The 17,178-nt window shown below is 43.4% G+C and overlaps 1 protein-coding gene across 1 annotated transcript; it reads right to left on the minus strand.

The window, feature by feature from the left end:
* Positions 1–768: 768 nt before the first annotated feature.
* LOC129645792 (boLa class II histocompatibility antigen, DQB*0101 beta chain) lies at positions 769–15,656 on the minus strand. The gene is made up of 5 exons (XM_055571198.1): positions 15,482–15,656; positions 13,950–14,219; positions 6,652–6,933; positions 6,043–6,153; positions 769–5,093 (listed from the first exon to the last, which is right to left on the minus strand). The coding sequence occupies exons 1-5, from the start codon at positions 15,588–15,590 to the stop codon at positions 5,080–5,082; spliced, it is 786 nt and encodes a 261-aa protein (XP_055427173.1). The 5' UTR covers positions 15,591–15,656; the 3' UTR covers positions 769–5,079.
* Between the last annotated feature and the right edge of the window lie 1,522 nt (positions 15,657–17,178).

Below are 17,178 nucleotides of genomic sequence, written 5' to 3' on the forward strand. Positions count from 1 at the left end.
GAAATTCTCGAGCATCTACCCTCAAAACCAGAGTCTGCCTACTTTCTGCTTTGTGCTTTCACCTACACCTCTGACTTTATGGGGGGCTGTCCCCCACTACCTCTCTCTGAAAAAAGAGTTAGCTTACAGCTCCAAGTTAATAATTCCTGGGTGTGACAGTGTTTAACCTACAAACTCCTTTGGAAATCCTCTAGCCTGCCTGAATAGGTTTTTCCGGCCACATGTGATTGTTCAGAGCCTCCCAACTGTGAGAGGCAGGAGATGTTCTAAACTGTCTAAACACAGATTCCTTTGAGTAGTTAAAAGATTGATTAGAAATTGTATTGGTGAAGGGTTTTTCACTTATTGGGCCAATGTTTGCTGCTAAGTCTCCATACTCCTTACCTACTGTGTCCTTGGCAGTGTATTGATTGATATAATGGGTGTATAGAAATGTAAGTAGTAGCCTCAATGTTTGTAACCTTGGACCCTTGAGTTAATTCTTTTCTTGATTGAGCCCACCTCACCTTTGCCCTATAGGAATTTGTCCAGTGTTTTTTTGGAGGCTGGTGCCTGACTTTGGAATAATCACCCTTAGAGAAAGATAAGTTTCTTAAAATGTTAACAGGCCTCCTGGCCAGAAGATGATGTAATTCACCTGAACTTTTGCATATGATAAGTTTGAAAGCCTGGCTTCGATTAGGACCAGGAACTGCTGTCCTTGCATGACTCCACCCCTTCCCCCATTATCCTCTATGCACAACTTAAGGTATAAAAACTACTTTGGAAAATAAAGTGCGGGCCTCGTTCACCGAAACTTGGTCTCCCCATGTCATTCTTTCTCTCACCTTCTGACTGAATTATTCAGCCTCTTTTCTCCACTGAATTTCCTCACTGAGCTATCCTTATTTCAGCCTCTTTTCTTCACTGAATTTTCCTACTGAGCTATCCTTATTCTATTACTCTTTATATTGAGCTATCCTTATTCTATTACTCTTTATATCCTTAATTAACGTTTAATTAAGCAGTTGTTTCCTGATCCTCGCCAACACCGTCCCCGCTTCGAATTCCCTGGATCCGCCAGGGCTGGACCCCGGCAGGTCTGGAAGTTCTAAAGAAAATGTTTTCTATTAACAAATGTGTATCTTTTCAAAATCATGATCAGGCATGAAGAAAGAATAAAAATAGTGTTAGAAATGAAAGGATATAAATTTGCCTACCACACATAGTTTTACTGATTGTTGATTAAGATTATGACTTGTTGATTAAGAATATGACTTAGAAAAGGGAGGCTGTTATTCAGAAAATAGGAAAGTAAGGAATCCAACAGTGGATTCAACCCAGGACATCACTGAAAAGAAAGCATACTACTGCAGCTCCAAGGCAAGCCTAAGATGATTACATAAAGTTGTTTAAAAGTGATAACTTCCCCCCACCCAACTTTTAAAATTAAGCTATGAGCAAAGACCAAAGACAATTACTATTACAGAAGAATGCCAATATTTTTAGCTTTGACAATATATTTTTTAAAATACCTGACACCACAATTTGGCAAGTGGAAGCATAAAGAAGAGGTGAAGGAAAGCATAGTGGCACCAATACCTTCATCTTCTAAGAAGAGTGATAAAAACACTGGTCATATTGAAGGGAAGAAGACACAAAAATAAATATATTTAAATTATAATAGAAACTAAAACAAGAATTACATAGGATGACTCTTGATTTTAGAAGTTGGATTATTATGCAGTCAAGAAAATGTCCTCAAATTAACTCCAGGGAGTTCCAAAGCTATGAGTCCTTCAGAGTTGACACAAGTTAAGGCAAGACTCAGGGCCTTTATAGCCCTACAATGAGTTGCCACTGGAGGTGAATTTCCTTGGGAAGTAGAATAAAACTGGATGAGACAGCTCTTCTCACCTAAAGTAATTCCAAAGGGGGACAAACAACTGAGAGGTATCAGTCAGAAACATTCCCAACAACTGAGGGAATAAACCCTTCATTCCCAAAGGGTGGAGACTAGGTTGATCAGGACAGTGCTAGCTTACAGTGAGCAGTGTGGAATTCTTTATCTTCAAAGAAGATTTAGCTTTGGGACCAGGGGCCAGGCTTGATCACTCAAGAGCTTTTGCATAGCAGAGTTTTATTAAAGTATGAAAAGGGACAAAGCTTCTGACATAGACATCAGAAGGGGGACGGAGAGTGCCCCCCCACTAGTCTTTAGCTGGATGTTTAGAAAACTATTAATCAGATAAGAGAGACACCTCAAGGTTGATGGAGTTTCACCAGGCCCCTCTCCCACAATATGCATTTTTGAGCTAGGATGGCATGAGGTGTGTCATCCCCCAGCCATAAAACAATTGATATGAATACTGGCTTGTTGAGCTATTATCAGCCCAATGTTTGAGAAAAAGCTAAGTTCTGGTGGAACCAGGTGTCGTCATGGCAACACAGAATTTCAAGAGACACTTGCAGCTTGCTTCCTCCATTTGGAGACCCCTGGCCTTCTTGCCTGTTACCCTCTCAACAGCATGCCCTGCAGAAGCACTGTTCTAGTCACGGAATACTTATACTGTCAGTAGAAGAAAACAAACAAACAAGTGTTTTTAAAAATTCATCATCTCTTAACTTCCATTAACTCCACTGGCTCATCTAACTTATGACCTTTATTCTTCAGTTAAGCATTCCATTATAGAAAAGCAAGGTTATGTTACAGTAAGATGTTAAACTGCAGTATAAATTTAATCTCGATGGCTTAGCTCACTAAAAGGGACTCCATTCTGCAGTCATTCAAGGGATTCAGGTTATAGAGTTTCCAACATCTTGTATACCATCACCTCCACAATGGCTTCCAGGCTTGCAATAACAAGGAGAGCAAGCAGAACTTACACCCACTTTTAAGTTTCATTGGCTGGTGCCAGTCACATGACTCCAATCTAACTGCAGAGGAGGCTGGGTAATGTACAGAAGTTTATGGAATATTGTTGAACACCACTGTCCCTGAAAGACATACTGACTGATGTAATTGATGATAAGGCCAAATGCTCATGACAAACAGGTTGTTCTCTAGTACATGCACTTTTCTCCAAGCTACATGTTTACCAAGACTTGGGGTTTTTTGGCCAGCAAACTTGTTTATAAAAGATGTACTTGTTTCAAAGGCAGAAGCCTGCTGTGGCCCCTTTACCTGGCAAAGCAGTAAAATTATTCTTTTCTACTTCACCTCCCCAAAAACATACTTGTTATTTTAAATTAAATGATCAATAAAGGATTACATTTCCTAATGAAATCTGGATGCAAAAGAAAAAAATATTTCTATGAAACTGTCACAGGCAGGAACTAAAGATATTGACCTCTCATTAAGAAGGAATCTTCCTATGGGGCCTATGTGACAAAGTTGAACTGTAAGAATGTCACAGAATACACTCATCTTTTCATTCCTGTAATAGGTCTTATGTTTCAACTAGAAAAGTCAGATCTCAATGTCTCCCTAAACTGTGAATCTGGTTCAATCTCCAGTCCTGCCTCTTGCCTTTGCAGGATCAAAATCTAAGAGCTACATACTGAGCCCAAGTTTCCCTGGACACCCAACACAAGCCCTCTCAATTTCCCTATGATATCACTCTCTCTTTACTCCTATTGTGAATGGCAACATCCACCCTAAGGAAGATGCAAAGTCAGCACAAAACCTCTGACTCCACTCAGCATTTTGCTCTGGGCAGATTCAGAATATGACCTCCTTGGGAAGCAGAATCTGGAGTCTCCACACTCCACCGTGTCCCTTGCTGATGACCTGGAGTGCATCCTGGGGTACAACAGATAAAGATCTCAAGAAAGGCTGGACTTTCCAGGAGAGGGAATGACCTGCCATTGCCTCCTCAGGTACATTGAGTGAATGAGGGATCAGGGAAAAGGGAGTGTCTGGTCCTCAGAGGCACAGCCATCCATAACCTCAAAGATAAGCACCCAGCCACCCGTCTTAGTAATTAATCCCAGGGACTAAAATGAAGACTAGCTTTTAGGGCTGGATCAATGTCTTTGGACCCACCAGGTACAGTGACCTAAGAAAGTATCATCACGAATTGACAGGGGAGCTCTATCTTCTGAGAATTTCACCTCAGCAGTGCCATCAGACGACTGTGCAGGACATGTGGGTTGGGATGAATGTGAGTCAGTACCTCCAATGAGAGACCGCAGATCCAGAGGGAACTCTGCCATTCGTATTTTGGGGTCAACAAGAAACAAACTCCCCTTAAGCCACTCCACACTAAGGAGGATCTGTAGACTGGAATACCCCATTTGACAGATGCAAACATCTCCATGTTGGGAAGTCATTTCCCAATCAGGGGAATGGGCTCAATGCCAGGAGTCTGCATACCATGTACAGGATGATGTTTCTGAAAGGTATGCATGTTACCAAGCCTGGGCCAGACAAAATCTTTCCTAGAATAATTGAAACTCTGGAAGACAATCCAGAAACACAACAGAGATAGGGTCATACACACAAACACAGAAACAGAGATGTGATGTGAGGTGGTAAGAAAGAAATGCAGAAAATAAGAGAGATGCAGATACAGAATGACAAAGGTGTAGACAGAGAAAAGTTGATTCTCTTTCTCTTCTGTCCACCCACCCCTACATGGCACACAATGGTGCTTCTAGTCTCCTTCTGGTCCTCAGTTGGCTGGTTCACCCCAAAATAGTTTCCTTCATTCTGCAATGGTTCCTACCTCTACTCATTTAAGGAGGTTCAGAGTACAGACAACTCATAATCATGTTCAATTATGATTTAAAAAAAAAAACTCTACAGCCAGTAAATGATTTCAATGTGCTTCTTTTGCACAGTGTTGGGTAAAAATGGGAGCAGAGGAAGCTCTTGGAGTCTCAGTAGATCCAGCTGACAATCCACAGGCAGAGGCTCCATGGTCAGTGGAGGAAGCAGCATCACAGCCAGATCCTTGGTTGGGGGATGGCCACGGGAAATGACCTGGTGACCGACTCTGATCTCAGAGTGGGACAGGCTGACAGGCATCTGGGAATTCCAGGCAAGGACAGACATGCATTATAGAAGAGCAAACACCAATCTCAAAATATCCTCAGGAGTCAGCGCATTAGCCCTGTAGAAGAGAGAGAATGATCAGCACACAAGATCCACACTTCAACCTGACAAGGAGACATGGGAAGCAGGGGAGCAGCTCTTGTCCTTTTGGGGGATATGAAGATTTCAATTTTTTAGTAAATTTAATGATAGCTCACCTTCTTTCCACCACATTCAATCACTTATAAATGCCCACAGGCAGTAGCCACTAACATGTGGCATGAAGTAGGTGATATCCTGGTGTCTATCTTTCAAACCAGAGCTCTGGCTCCACATTTCACAGAAAGATGCCATCAAAGTTATGGCCTGGTTCTGGGGAACAACTTCAGGAGCTTTCTACAGAACTTGCTACAGAAACTTCTTCCCTAACTCTTGATTCCATATCAGGAAACAGGTCATGAATGAGACACTGCGCCCAGGCACACTCACCTCACACCCCTCCCTCCTTTACCTATCCCCACTGACACAGAACAGAAATAGAGCACCTGCTGGTAGGGGCCCACAATGTCCTACAAAAGCTCTCATGACACAAACAGCCACTGCCTTACTCACCCCAAAGGGAAATGAGATAAGCAACTCAAGGGGAAATGTATTTCTTTCTTATCCATTGACTACAGGCCTTAACTGCCCTCAGCTAAGATTCCCCCAAATGAATGAAGCTGTCACTAGAAGGAAAGGAAACCTGATCCTCTTAATGGAGAAAGTTTTCAGAAAGGAACCCATGAGACAATGATGAACTTTAAGGAAGCCTTAGAATAAATTCCACCAGCCATCTCCATGGCAGGGCTACCCTTTCAACAGATAAAATCAGACTCCAATGTCTCCCCAGGTTGTTCATTTCCTCCCACCCCGAGCCTCACCTCCTCCTTTCAGGGTCAGGAAAAAAGAGCTACATCCAGAGGCAGAGGCTGCCCTGAGCAGAGGGTTGCAGTCACAGCCCATCTTCCCATTTCCCCAGAGTTCCTTACCCTTCTGGCTCCTGTGATGGACAATGAGGCCCAGCCCAAGGAAGATCAGCCCCAGCACGAAGCCCCCAACACCACTCAGCATCTTGCTCTGGGCAGATTCAGACTGCGCCCCTGGGGAGCAGAGCCTGAGTGTCAGCGATTGTCCCCACATTTCACGGTGTCCCTTTAGGAAGCTTGAGGTCTAGTCTGAGGTACAGGAGGTGGAGGTGTCAGGGGAACCTGGCTCTCCATTTTGACCATCCCCAGGGGAGGGACCCACCAATAGATCTTTGGACACAGTAGGCAGGTAAGAGAAGGTGAAAGTGGATCCCTGCTCTCAGGGACGCTTCCATAACCTTAGACCTTAAGACTGTGGTCACCAGTCAATTCTACAGAGCTACCAGGCTGGGCTCTGGGGCCATGATGTGTACAGTGAGCTCCCTGTATGTAAAAAGACAATGTGATTTGGCTCTTCTGATGCCTGTGCTAGCAGGCATGAGCACTCTTGCATCCTGTGATTTCCAGTTCAGTAGTGATGCTGGGGACAAGGGATGAGAGGGCATGGACTGGGGAAGCTCTGTCTGCTCTGTCCTGTAGGGCCCACAGTGAAAGGAGACCAAGTGCCCTTACGCCACTCCACCGAGATGGGACTCTGGAGGCTGGGGTGGTCCACGCGGCAGGTGTAGACATCTCCTCGCTGGGGGGTCATTTCCAGCATCACGAGGATCTGGAAGGTCCAGTCCCCATTCCTAATAAGAGGGGTGGACACAACGCCGGCTGTCTCCTCCCGGTCATTCCGGAACCACCGAACCTTGATCTGGCCAGGATAGAAATCTGTCACCGAGCAGACCAGCAGGTTGTGATGGTTTAGAGCCTCAGTCCTGGATGGGGAGATGGTCACTGTAGGTTCCACTGGGGGAGGAACAGACAGGAAAAGACACAGTGAGACGTGAGACCACACAGCAGATCTCCCACTGGCAGGAGTCCTTCCTTGGTACCAGAGTGGAAAGATCCTTGGATTCCAAGCCTTGGATTTAGATCCATACTGGGCCACTTCATTGAGTTAGACTTGGGCCACCCAAAACGGGCTGGTCATGGTGGAGAGGTCTCACAGAATGTGGTCCACTGGAGAAGGGAATGGCAAACCACATCAGTATTCTTGCCTTGAGAACCCCATGAACAGTATGAAAGGCAAAAAGATATGACACTGAAAGATTAACTCCCCAGGTCAGTAGGTGCCCAATATGCTACTGGAGATCAGTGGAGAATAACTCCAGAAATAATTAAGGGATGGAGCCAAAGCAAAAACAATACCCAGTTGTGAATGGGACTGGTGATAGAAGCAAGATTCAATGCTGTAAAGAGCAATATTGCATAGGAACCTGGAATGTTAGGTCCATGAATCAAGGCAGATTGGAAGTGGTCAAACAGGAGATGACAAGAGTGAACATCGACATTTTAGGAATCATCCCACTAAGATGTACTGGAATGGGTGAATTTAACTCAGATGACCATTATATCTACTACTGTGGGCAAGAATCCCTTAGAAAAAATGTAGTAGCCATCATGGTCAACAGAAGAATCCAAAATGCAGTACTTGGATGCAATCTCAAAAACGACAGAATGATCTCTGTTCGTTTCCAAGGCAAACCATTCAATATCACAGTAATTCAAGTCTATGCCCTGACCAGTAATGCCAAAGAAGCTGGAGTTGAACAGTTCTATGAAGATCTACAAGACCTTCTAGAACTAACACCCAAAAAAGATGTCCTTTTCATTAAAGGGGACTGAAAGGCAAAAGTAGGAAGTCAAGAAACACCTGGGGTAACAGGCAAATTTGGCCTTGGAATACAGAATGAAGCAGGCCAAAGGCTAATAGAGTTCTGCCAAGAGAACAACAGGTCATAGCAAACACCCCTCTTCCAACAACACAAGAGAAGACTCTACACATGGACATCACCAGATGGTCAACACCAAAATCAGATTGATTATATTCTTTGCAACCAAATATGGAGAAGCTCTATACAGTCAGCAAAAACAAGACTGGGAGCTGACTGTGGCTCAGATCATGAACTCCTTATTGCCAAATTCAGACTGAAATTAAAGAAAGTGGAAAAACCACTAGACCATTCAGGTATGACCTAAATCAAATCCCTTATCACTATATAGTGGAAGTGAGAAATAGATTTAAGGGACTAGATTTGATAGAGTGCCTGATGAGCTATGGATGGAGGTTCATGACATTGTACAGGAGACAGGAATCAAGACTATCCCCAAGAAAAAGAAATGCATAAAAGCAAAATGGCTGTCTGAGGAGGCTTTACAAATAGCTGTGAAAAGACAGGAAGCGAAAAGCAAAGGAGAAAAGGAAAGATATTCCCATTTGAATGCAGAGTTCCAAAGAATAGCAAGGAGAGATAAGAAAGCCTTCTTCAGCGATCAATGCAAAGAAATAGAGGAAAACAACAGAATGGGAAAAACTAGAGATCTTTTCAAGAAAATTAGAGATACCAAGGGAACATTTCATGCAAAGATGGGCTCGATAAAGGACAGAAAAGGTATGGACCTAACAGAAGCAGAAGATAATAAGAAGAGGTGGCAAGAATACACAGAAGAACTGTACAAAAAAGATCTTCATGACCCAGATAATCACAATGGTGTGATCACTCACATAGAGCCAGACATCCTGGAATGTAAAGTCAAGTGGGCTTTAGGAAGCATCACTATGAACAAAGTTAGTGGAGGTGATTGAATTCCAGTTGAGCTATTTCAAATCCTGAAAGATGACGCTGTGAAAGTGCTGTACTCAATATGCCAGCAAATTTGGAAAACTCAGAAGTGGCCACAGGACTGGAAAAGGTCAGTTTTCATTCCAATCCCAAAGAAAGGCAATGCCAAAATATTCTCAAACTACCACACAATTGCACTCATCTCACATGCTAGTAAAGTAATGCTCAAAATTCTCCAAGCCAGGCTTCAGCAATATGTGAACCATGAACTTCCTGATGTTCAAGCTGGTTTTAGAAAAGGCAGAGGAACCAGAGACCAAATTGCCAACATCCACTGGATCATTGAAAAAGCAAGAGAGTTCCAGAAAAACATCTATTTCTGTTTTATTGACTATGCCAAAGCCTTTGACTGTGTGGATCACAATAAACTGTGGAAAACTCTGAAAGAGATGGGAATACCAGACCACCTGACCTGCCTCTTGAGAGACCTGTATGCAGGTCAGGAAGCAACAGTTAGAACTGGATATGGAACAACAGACTGGTTCCAAATAGGAAAAGGAGTACATCAAGGCTGTGTATTGTTACCCTGCTTATTTAACTTATATGCAGAGTACATCATGAGAAATGCTGGGCTGGATGAAGTACAAGCTAAAATCAAGATTACCAGGAAAAATATCAATAACCTCAGATATGCAAATGAAGTACCACCCTTACGGCAGAAAGTGAAGAAGAACTAAAGAGCCTCTGATGAAAGTGAAAGAGGAGAGTGAAAAAGTTGGCTTAAAGTTCAACATTCAGAAAACTAAGATCATGACATCTGGTCCCATCACTTCATGGTAGATAGATGGGGAAACAGTGGCTGACTTTATTTTTTGGGGTTCCAAAATCACTGCAGATGGTGTGTGCAGCAATGAAATTAAAAGACGCTTACTCCTTGGAAGGAAAGCTATGACCAACCTAGACAGCATATTAAAAAGCAGAGACTTTTACTTTGCCAACAAAGGTCCATCTAGTCAAGGCTATGGTTTTTCCAGTGGTCATGTATGGATGTGAGAGTTGGACTATAAAGAAAGCTGAATGCCGAAGAATTGCTGCTCTTGAACTGTGGTGTTGGAGAAGACTCTTGAGAGTCCCTTGGACTGCAAGGAGATCCAACCAGTCCTTCCTAAATGAGACCATTCCTGGGTGTTCACTGGAGGGACTGATGTTGAAGCTGAAACTCCAATCCTTTGACCACCTGATGCAAAGACCTGATTCATGGAAAAGACCCTGATGCTGGGAAAGGTTAAGACCAGGAGGAGAAGGGGATGACAGAGGGTGAGATGGTTGGATGGCATCATTGACTCTATGGACATGGGTTTGGGTGGATTCCAGGAGTTGGTGATGGACAGGGAGGCCTGGCGTGCTGCAGTTCATGGGGTCACAAAGAGCCAGACAGGACTGAGTGACTGAACTGAACTGAACTGGGCCACTTTATTAGCTTAAATAAACACATTGGTCAGTTTCCTTTTCAGTCTCTAGAGATCATTGTAATCACTCTATGAGAGTTATTCTGTCAATACTAATTGATAATGGAGCATTTTAAAATTATAAATTCTATATTATACCACTATTTGTGAAATTTTTTAAAATAAAAAAAAAAAAACACCTGGACTTGTTTCTCCCCCACATATTAAAGGTGACCATCAGGATCAGCACTAGTGACTTGTGCTGGGACAGTGATACCTTTTTCTGTTAGTCCCTGTGCTCCCCACAGTAGAGAAAATCCAGCAGCTTTGACTCCCACCTGCTGGCTAAGATTTTCAACATTAGTCATGGCCTCAGGAACAGCAACATGGACTAAGAATTAAGAAAGTCTAGACATTTTTATGTCCAGCAAAGTAGGAAAACAATGACTATTCCATCCTTCCTGCAAGTAATGTTTCTCAAACAAGTTATATTCTATAATTCTTAGCCTGCAATACTAACAAAATTTGAGAGCAAAAGCACTTCTTACATGTTGCCAGTCAACAAAGCATCTCTCTCATCTTTTAGCCTAACCTTAGCTCAGATGCCATGCTATAGTGAACTTTCCACCCACACACACACAAAATTTACATCAAGATATATAAACTTTCAGGGACTTCCCTGGTGGTCCAGTGGATAAGATTCAACACTCTCAGTGCAAGGGCCACAGGTTCCAACTGTGGTGGGGCAACTAAGATCTCACTTTCTGCAACTACTGAACCCAAGCACTGCAATGAAGACCCAGGGTAGCCAAAAATAATAATGATAAATAAAATGAGCTACATATATAATTTTAAAAGATATATAAACTTCCATCTCAACATCATATATGCCACCTATATTTTATTCATTCCTTGATTCATTTATTAATCCAATCAACAAACATAAATTTGACAGGCAGAAGGAATCCAAAGATACACAAGAACATGGCCCCTGACTTCACAGAACTTGCAATCTAGTAACAGAAACAAACAAAAAATGTTTTTTAAAAGCTTGTAATTTTTGAAATAAAGGAAAAGGGACTTTAAAAACAAGTAACGATGATAAAACACTATGTCTGACTATGACTCAATTCCTTTATCTTCTCAGATTGCTACTCATCATCAAATGCAACATACCTCCCAACTTCTTTAACACACCTTATTCTTTATTTCTTTTGGCATTGTACTGAATCTCCCTCATTCTCTTAGTCTGAAATCATAGTAAATATTTCACGTCTGGTTTAGTTTTTTGATAATATGTTAAGTTCTCTCATTTCCTCTTTTTTTCCTATTTTTCTTTTAATATTCAAGTGAGTTTAACTGCTGGCTCCCTATCCTACTCCATTCCCCTGCTATTAGGAATAACTGTCTTGTTCTGAAATCAGACATTATGTCATATATTCCCTATAGAAAATATTCTGAGATTCTTGCAGCAGTCGGCCTGAGTTAATGAGAATGTTATGTAAACATGTAACTGTGACTTGCTGAGGTCAGCAGGCAGTCTCATCACCCCAATTACATATCACTCATGATCATCATCTCGAAGGAAGCACGCTTTTAGTTTGGACTTTAACCCTTGATCAGGCTCTTCTTCCTGGGCTCTGACTGAAGTCATAGTCAACTATGCGGACTTATAAAATCTGTTCATCTTAAACAGATTGGGAGTAAAAGTAGAGGGCACAAGTTCAAGAGAAAAATGTTAGGATAATTTTTTTATGAAAAAGAACTGAAATAACAAAAATATAAGTTGCTGTTCAGTTGCTAAATTATGTCCAACTCTGCAACTCCGGGGACTGTAGCACACCAGGCTTCGGTTAATCCTTCACTATCTCCCAGAATTTACTCAAACTCATATCCATTGAGTCAGTGATGCCATCTAACCATTTCACCCTCTGCCCTCAATGTAAGTATTCAGTGACATTAGGATAAAGAAGAAGGCAAGACTGTAAAGTAAGCTAAAAGTTATATGAACATGTATAGATAACACTGGGGTCAAACTAGGGATTAATCAGTGAGTTTTCAGCCCCTTGAATATATCATTTCATCCCACTAGCACTGAAACTAGGCAGAAACAGACTCATACTGCTGCTTCTGGTCATAACTGGCTTTAATGGAAGCTTTGCTTCCGTTAGATGATATACACATGGTAAAGAGCATCATAACTGTTCTGTATTTGGGGGACACTCCACAGCTTAGCAGATAACTATGATGCAATTACCTAAGCTGTTTAGTATGTCCCAATATTAGTCCATGGGGTCGAAAAGAGTCAGATACAACTGAGTGACTGAACAACAACAATTAGTGTATATAAAGTGGTGATACTAATTGCTAAGATAGTTGTGGAATGAAGTAGCATAATATAGATGGTGTTTGGTAAGATAATTGTCTAGAACTAGCTGCTTATTACGGAGAAGGCAATGGCACCCCACTCCAGTACTCTTGCCTGGAAAATCCCGTGGATGGAGGAGCCTGGTGGGCTGCAGTCCATGGGGTCTCGAAGAGTTGGACATGACTGAGCAACTTCACTTTCACTTTTCACTCTAACGCATTGGAGAAGGAAATGGCAACCCACTTCAGTACTCTTGCCTGGAGAATCCCAGGGACAGGGGAGCCTGGTGGGCTGCTGTCTCTGAGGTCGCACAGAGTTAGACATGACTGAAGTGACTTAGCAGCAGCAGCTGCTGCTTATTAAATGGGTATAATTCCTGAAGTGGATGGAAATGTTGGGAGGGGAGAGAGGAAGGGAGCAAAGGCAGGGTTTAGGCCAAAAGAAACTAGAAATAATGTTTATTCAGTAATTTAATGGCATTATTTTATTTATCCTGAAACTTCAGTCTTTCTTCTATACCATTTGTTGACCTTTTCTAAGAAATTAAAACTCTCTCTTACAATACCATTCAAGTGCTGGGGGCTTTTTTTTAACAAACACTTTTTCCCTCAGACTTTGCATTCACAAATTCTAAATTGCTAATTTTGCATTCACAAATTATAAAGCCATTCAAGTCAATAAGAATTTACTTTAAAGCATTAAGAAAAATAGTAAAGCATAATTTATAAAGTCAGTTTTAAGGCCCTATTTACCTTTATGTTTCTCTTGAGCCTAAGTGGATGGGCAACCAAGTACATTTATTCATTAATTTAACAGTTTTATGGAATTCATACTACCCGCCAATGTGTCAGACTAGGCACACAGGGATAATTAAGACAGCCCCTTGTCTGAAAAAGGTCCAGGCCCAGTGATATAGTGATATACACTTAAGAAACCAGGATTACGGTGAATGATAATTTGAAACCAAAAAGAGAAAATGTATTATTTCATGACAGTAATACATCACCACGAGTTCAAGGTGCCCTGAGAGTACCCGAAGTAACCCTAAGGCCACCAGGCTGAGCTGTCAGGCCTCCAGGAAGCAAATTCGCCAAAAGCACCAGGCGGGGAGGTACAGAATGAGTGGAAATAACAGCACAGGACGGGGCCTTGGAGAGGTGACCCACACCGGGCAGGCCGGGCCGCCTCTGCAGGGAAGGCTCCAGGGCTGCCAAATTCGATCCCCACCCCCACCCTCACGCTGTGCCCTCGGTCCCCTGTCCCTCAGCGCCCCCTCTGTCCCATTCGTGGGTCTGGGGACCCCGCCCCGGAGGACTCAGCCCCCTCCCTGCGCGAAGTCCTGGCGGGTGGAGGGCGGCCCCGCGGAGGGCGGCCGGCACTCACCTCGCCGCTGCAAGGATGTGATGAGCTCCGCCTGGTAGTTGTTTCTGCACACCGTGTCCGCCTCGGCCCGCACCCGCTCCAGTTCGTCCTTCTGGCTGTTGAAGTACTCGGTTTGCCGCCGCCCCAGCGGGGTCACCGCCCGGTACTCGCCCACGTCACTGTCGAAGCGCATGAACTCTTCCTGGTTGTAGATGTGTCTGGCCACGAGCCGCACCCGCTCCGTCCCGTCGGTGAAGTAACACAGGCCCTTAAACTGGATCACAAAATCCTCTGCGGGGAGACAGCCGCTCGGTCAGGCCTCAGCCCCACTGCCCCACGCGGCGGCCCGCTCGGACAGACGGGGAGGTGCCGGCCGCCGCCAGCGGGGTCCGTAAACCTGAAACCCGCCGCCTCTCAACCCCTGTTCCGCTCCAGCTCGGCCCTGCGCCTTCTGCTGTGAACCCAGGTCCTCGAGTGGTTCCTCCCCAGGCTCCCAGGATGTGAGGAGGCCTGACGCTGAGGGAGCCCTAGGACCTGTGATCCCTAGAGGCGCAGAATCAAGTAAATAGGGCGGCAGGTTGATTTTGCATCCATCTCTGTACTTAAAGATTCTCACATAAAATCCGATTTTACCCTGAACTCCTGGGAACCTCAGAGACAAACGAGAGCAGGAGAGTTCAAGGGATGGCAAAGGACCTGTAGAATTAAGCTTGTCCTCCTCCTGACAGGATTATTCTCTTGGTCCCCAGCAAAGTGTCCTTACAACGCCTTGGCTTACTCTTGAGTTTCTGCCACCCGCACCGGACTCCTGTGTGGTTTGAAGGGACCAGCAAACCCCTCCCCACCCACCCCCAAGTCCTAAAAAGGACAGTTTATTCACAGAAAGAGTATGGACTTTCAAATTAAATTACAGCTAATATATAATCAAATATATATTCTCTTTTTACGTTCTCCTTTGTCCTAAATCCTGTCCATCCTCAACTCAAGTTTCTGACTATCACTCAAGTCACCAGTTGACTACAAATCAGTGAAACTTGAGATTAAAATTCTGTCTGTGGTCACCCAGGCAGCTCCACTCAAGAAATAAAAGTTTGCTTCCACAAACCCTCCACTGAAAGTCAGGAATATACAGTCTTCCCCTCAAATGCTGAGCCTGCAGAGACCATGGCTGCCCTACCCATCCCCAACCCGTAGTAGTAAGTCCAGACAAGGTCTTGGGGGACCCTGAAATGACAGATTCTGCAGTGCCTACTTTGGAGAAAGTCACATCTTTAAAAAAAAAATACTCATGCTCACTTTGTCCTGGCACTTGTAGTAGATACACACTGTCTCCTCCTCCCCGTTATAACGTTCCCGGGGTTAAAGCTGTGGGAGGGGAATTGTCCTCACCTTGTCCTTAGAGGGTGGAAATGAGAATGTAACATAGCCCTCATTCCCAATGGGAGGAAGTGTGTGATAAAAGACAGTATCCCAAGATCACACCCCAGCCCAAGTGTCCCTCAGAGCCTGCTCCCCAGAGTGGTGGCTCCAGGGAGCAGCTGCCCTGCACTTACTTGGCGAGTCTCTGCCCTCAGCCCCTGGGGTGCTCAGCACCGCCACGGTCACCATCACAGCTGCTGTCCAGAGGCCTCTGGGGATCCGCAGAGCCACCATCCCAGACATAATAGAGAACAAAGGAAGAAGTAATGGTAGTCAACACAGCTCAAACACAGTGGATCTGGTGAGGCCACTTCACAGAATAAAAGCCGATGAGAGCTTCCATGTATGGCAGGATTGGAGAGTCCCTAGAAAAGGGACCAATCAGCAGTGGAGCGGAAAAACTTCATCTGTTTCTGGGTAGACATTTTTTTTTGAAGGTTCTTAATCTAATGCCTGGTACTGTGTCCTAATCAAATTACACTGGATTGAGATGAAAATGTTCTCTCAGTTATAAAATATCTGAATATTGAATGCCTTAGGAGTTTAAATAATGAAAAAAAAAAGATTCAAGAGCAGATATTTCTGTGATATTTATTTAAAACCTATTGTTCTTAGAATTTGGGGTATGGGAAAATAAAAGTGAAAGTGTTAATTAATTGAGTTGTGTTCCACTCTTTGCGACCCCATGGACTGTAGCCCTCCAGGATCCTCTGTCTATGAAATTCCCCAGGCAAGAATACTGAAATGGTTTGTCATTCCCTTCTTCAGAGGATCCTCATGACCCAGGAATCAAACCCAGGTCTCCTGCATTGCAAGAGGATTATTCTTTGCTGTGTGAGCCACAAGGGAAAATAAGTGGGGATCATATTTCAGAGAGGGAAAATTATTGTCACAGAGATGTTTACTTTTATTGTCTTAGAGACCCTGAAGATCCTTAAGTTGTGGGTGGGAAGAACAGAGTTCTTGAAGGAAATAGTTTTGAGCTGCAGTTCTACCATTGATGTGCTTTATGAGAGTCAACAAAATACTGAACCTTTTGCCTAAAACTTCTCTATAAAATGTGAATCATGTTTGATGCATTTTATATCTAGACCTTCATATATACAAACTTAAGGGTAATATGATTTGTTTAATATTACAGAATGTTCCTCAGCTGCCATGTGTAACTGTTCGCAATATCAGGTTAATATGTGGAACAAGAAAACAAGCAAAAAAAATGACAATCAGAACCTCCCTGGCAGTCCAGTGATTAAAACTCTGCCCTGTACTGCAAAAAGTGTGGGCTCAATCTCTGGGAAGCTAGGATCCTGCATGCCATGGGGCATGGCCAAAACTTTAAAAAATTGACAGCCAGCCCTGCTGGCAAGTGATTTTTCATTACATAAGAATCTAAGGCTTCTTTGGTAGCTCGGATGATAAAGAATCCACCTGCAATTCAGGAGATCTGAGTTTGATCCCTGGGTTGGAAAGATCCCCTGGAGAAAGGAATGGCTACCCACTCCAGTATTGTTGCCTGGGGAATTCTATGAACAGAGGAGCCTGATGGGTTACAGTCCATGGAGTCTCAAAGAGTCAGACACGACTGAGCAACTAAAACACTTATAAAAAAGAAAAGAATCTATTGCATTTATGCTTTTTGAGTTAAAGTATTTGGTAAGTTAAGTTGACTTTTCTTTTTAAATATCTTCATCCGCTCAAATTCTTCCTGAACAGTCTGATTGTGCAAAGGCATAGTCCACTAACATTAAAAGCATTAAGATATTGTCAACTTCAGTTCTGAGGATAGAGAGCAAAATTGTGAAGAAGTATTTCCTGGGGCTTGAATTCTGTT

Source organism: Bubalus kerabau, chromosome 3, assembly GCF_029407905.1.
Source record: "Bubalus kerabau isolate K-KA32 ecotype Philippines breed swamp buffalo chromosome 3, PCC_UOA_SB_1v2, whole genome shotgun sequence".
NCBI classification, from domain to species: domain Eukaryota; kingdom Metazoa; phylum Chordata; class Mammalia; order Artiodactyla; family Bovidae; genus Bubalus; species Bubalus kerabau.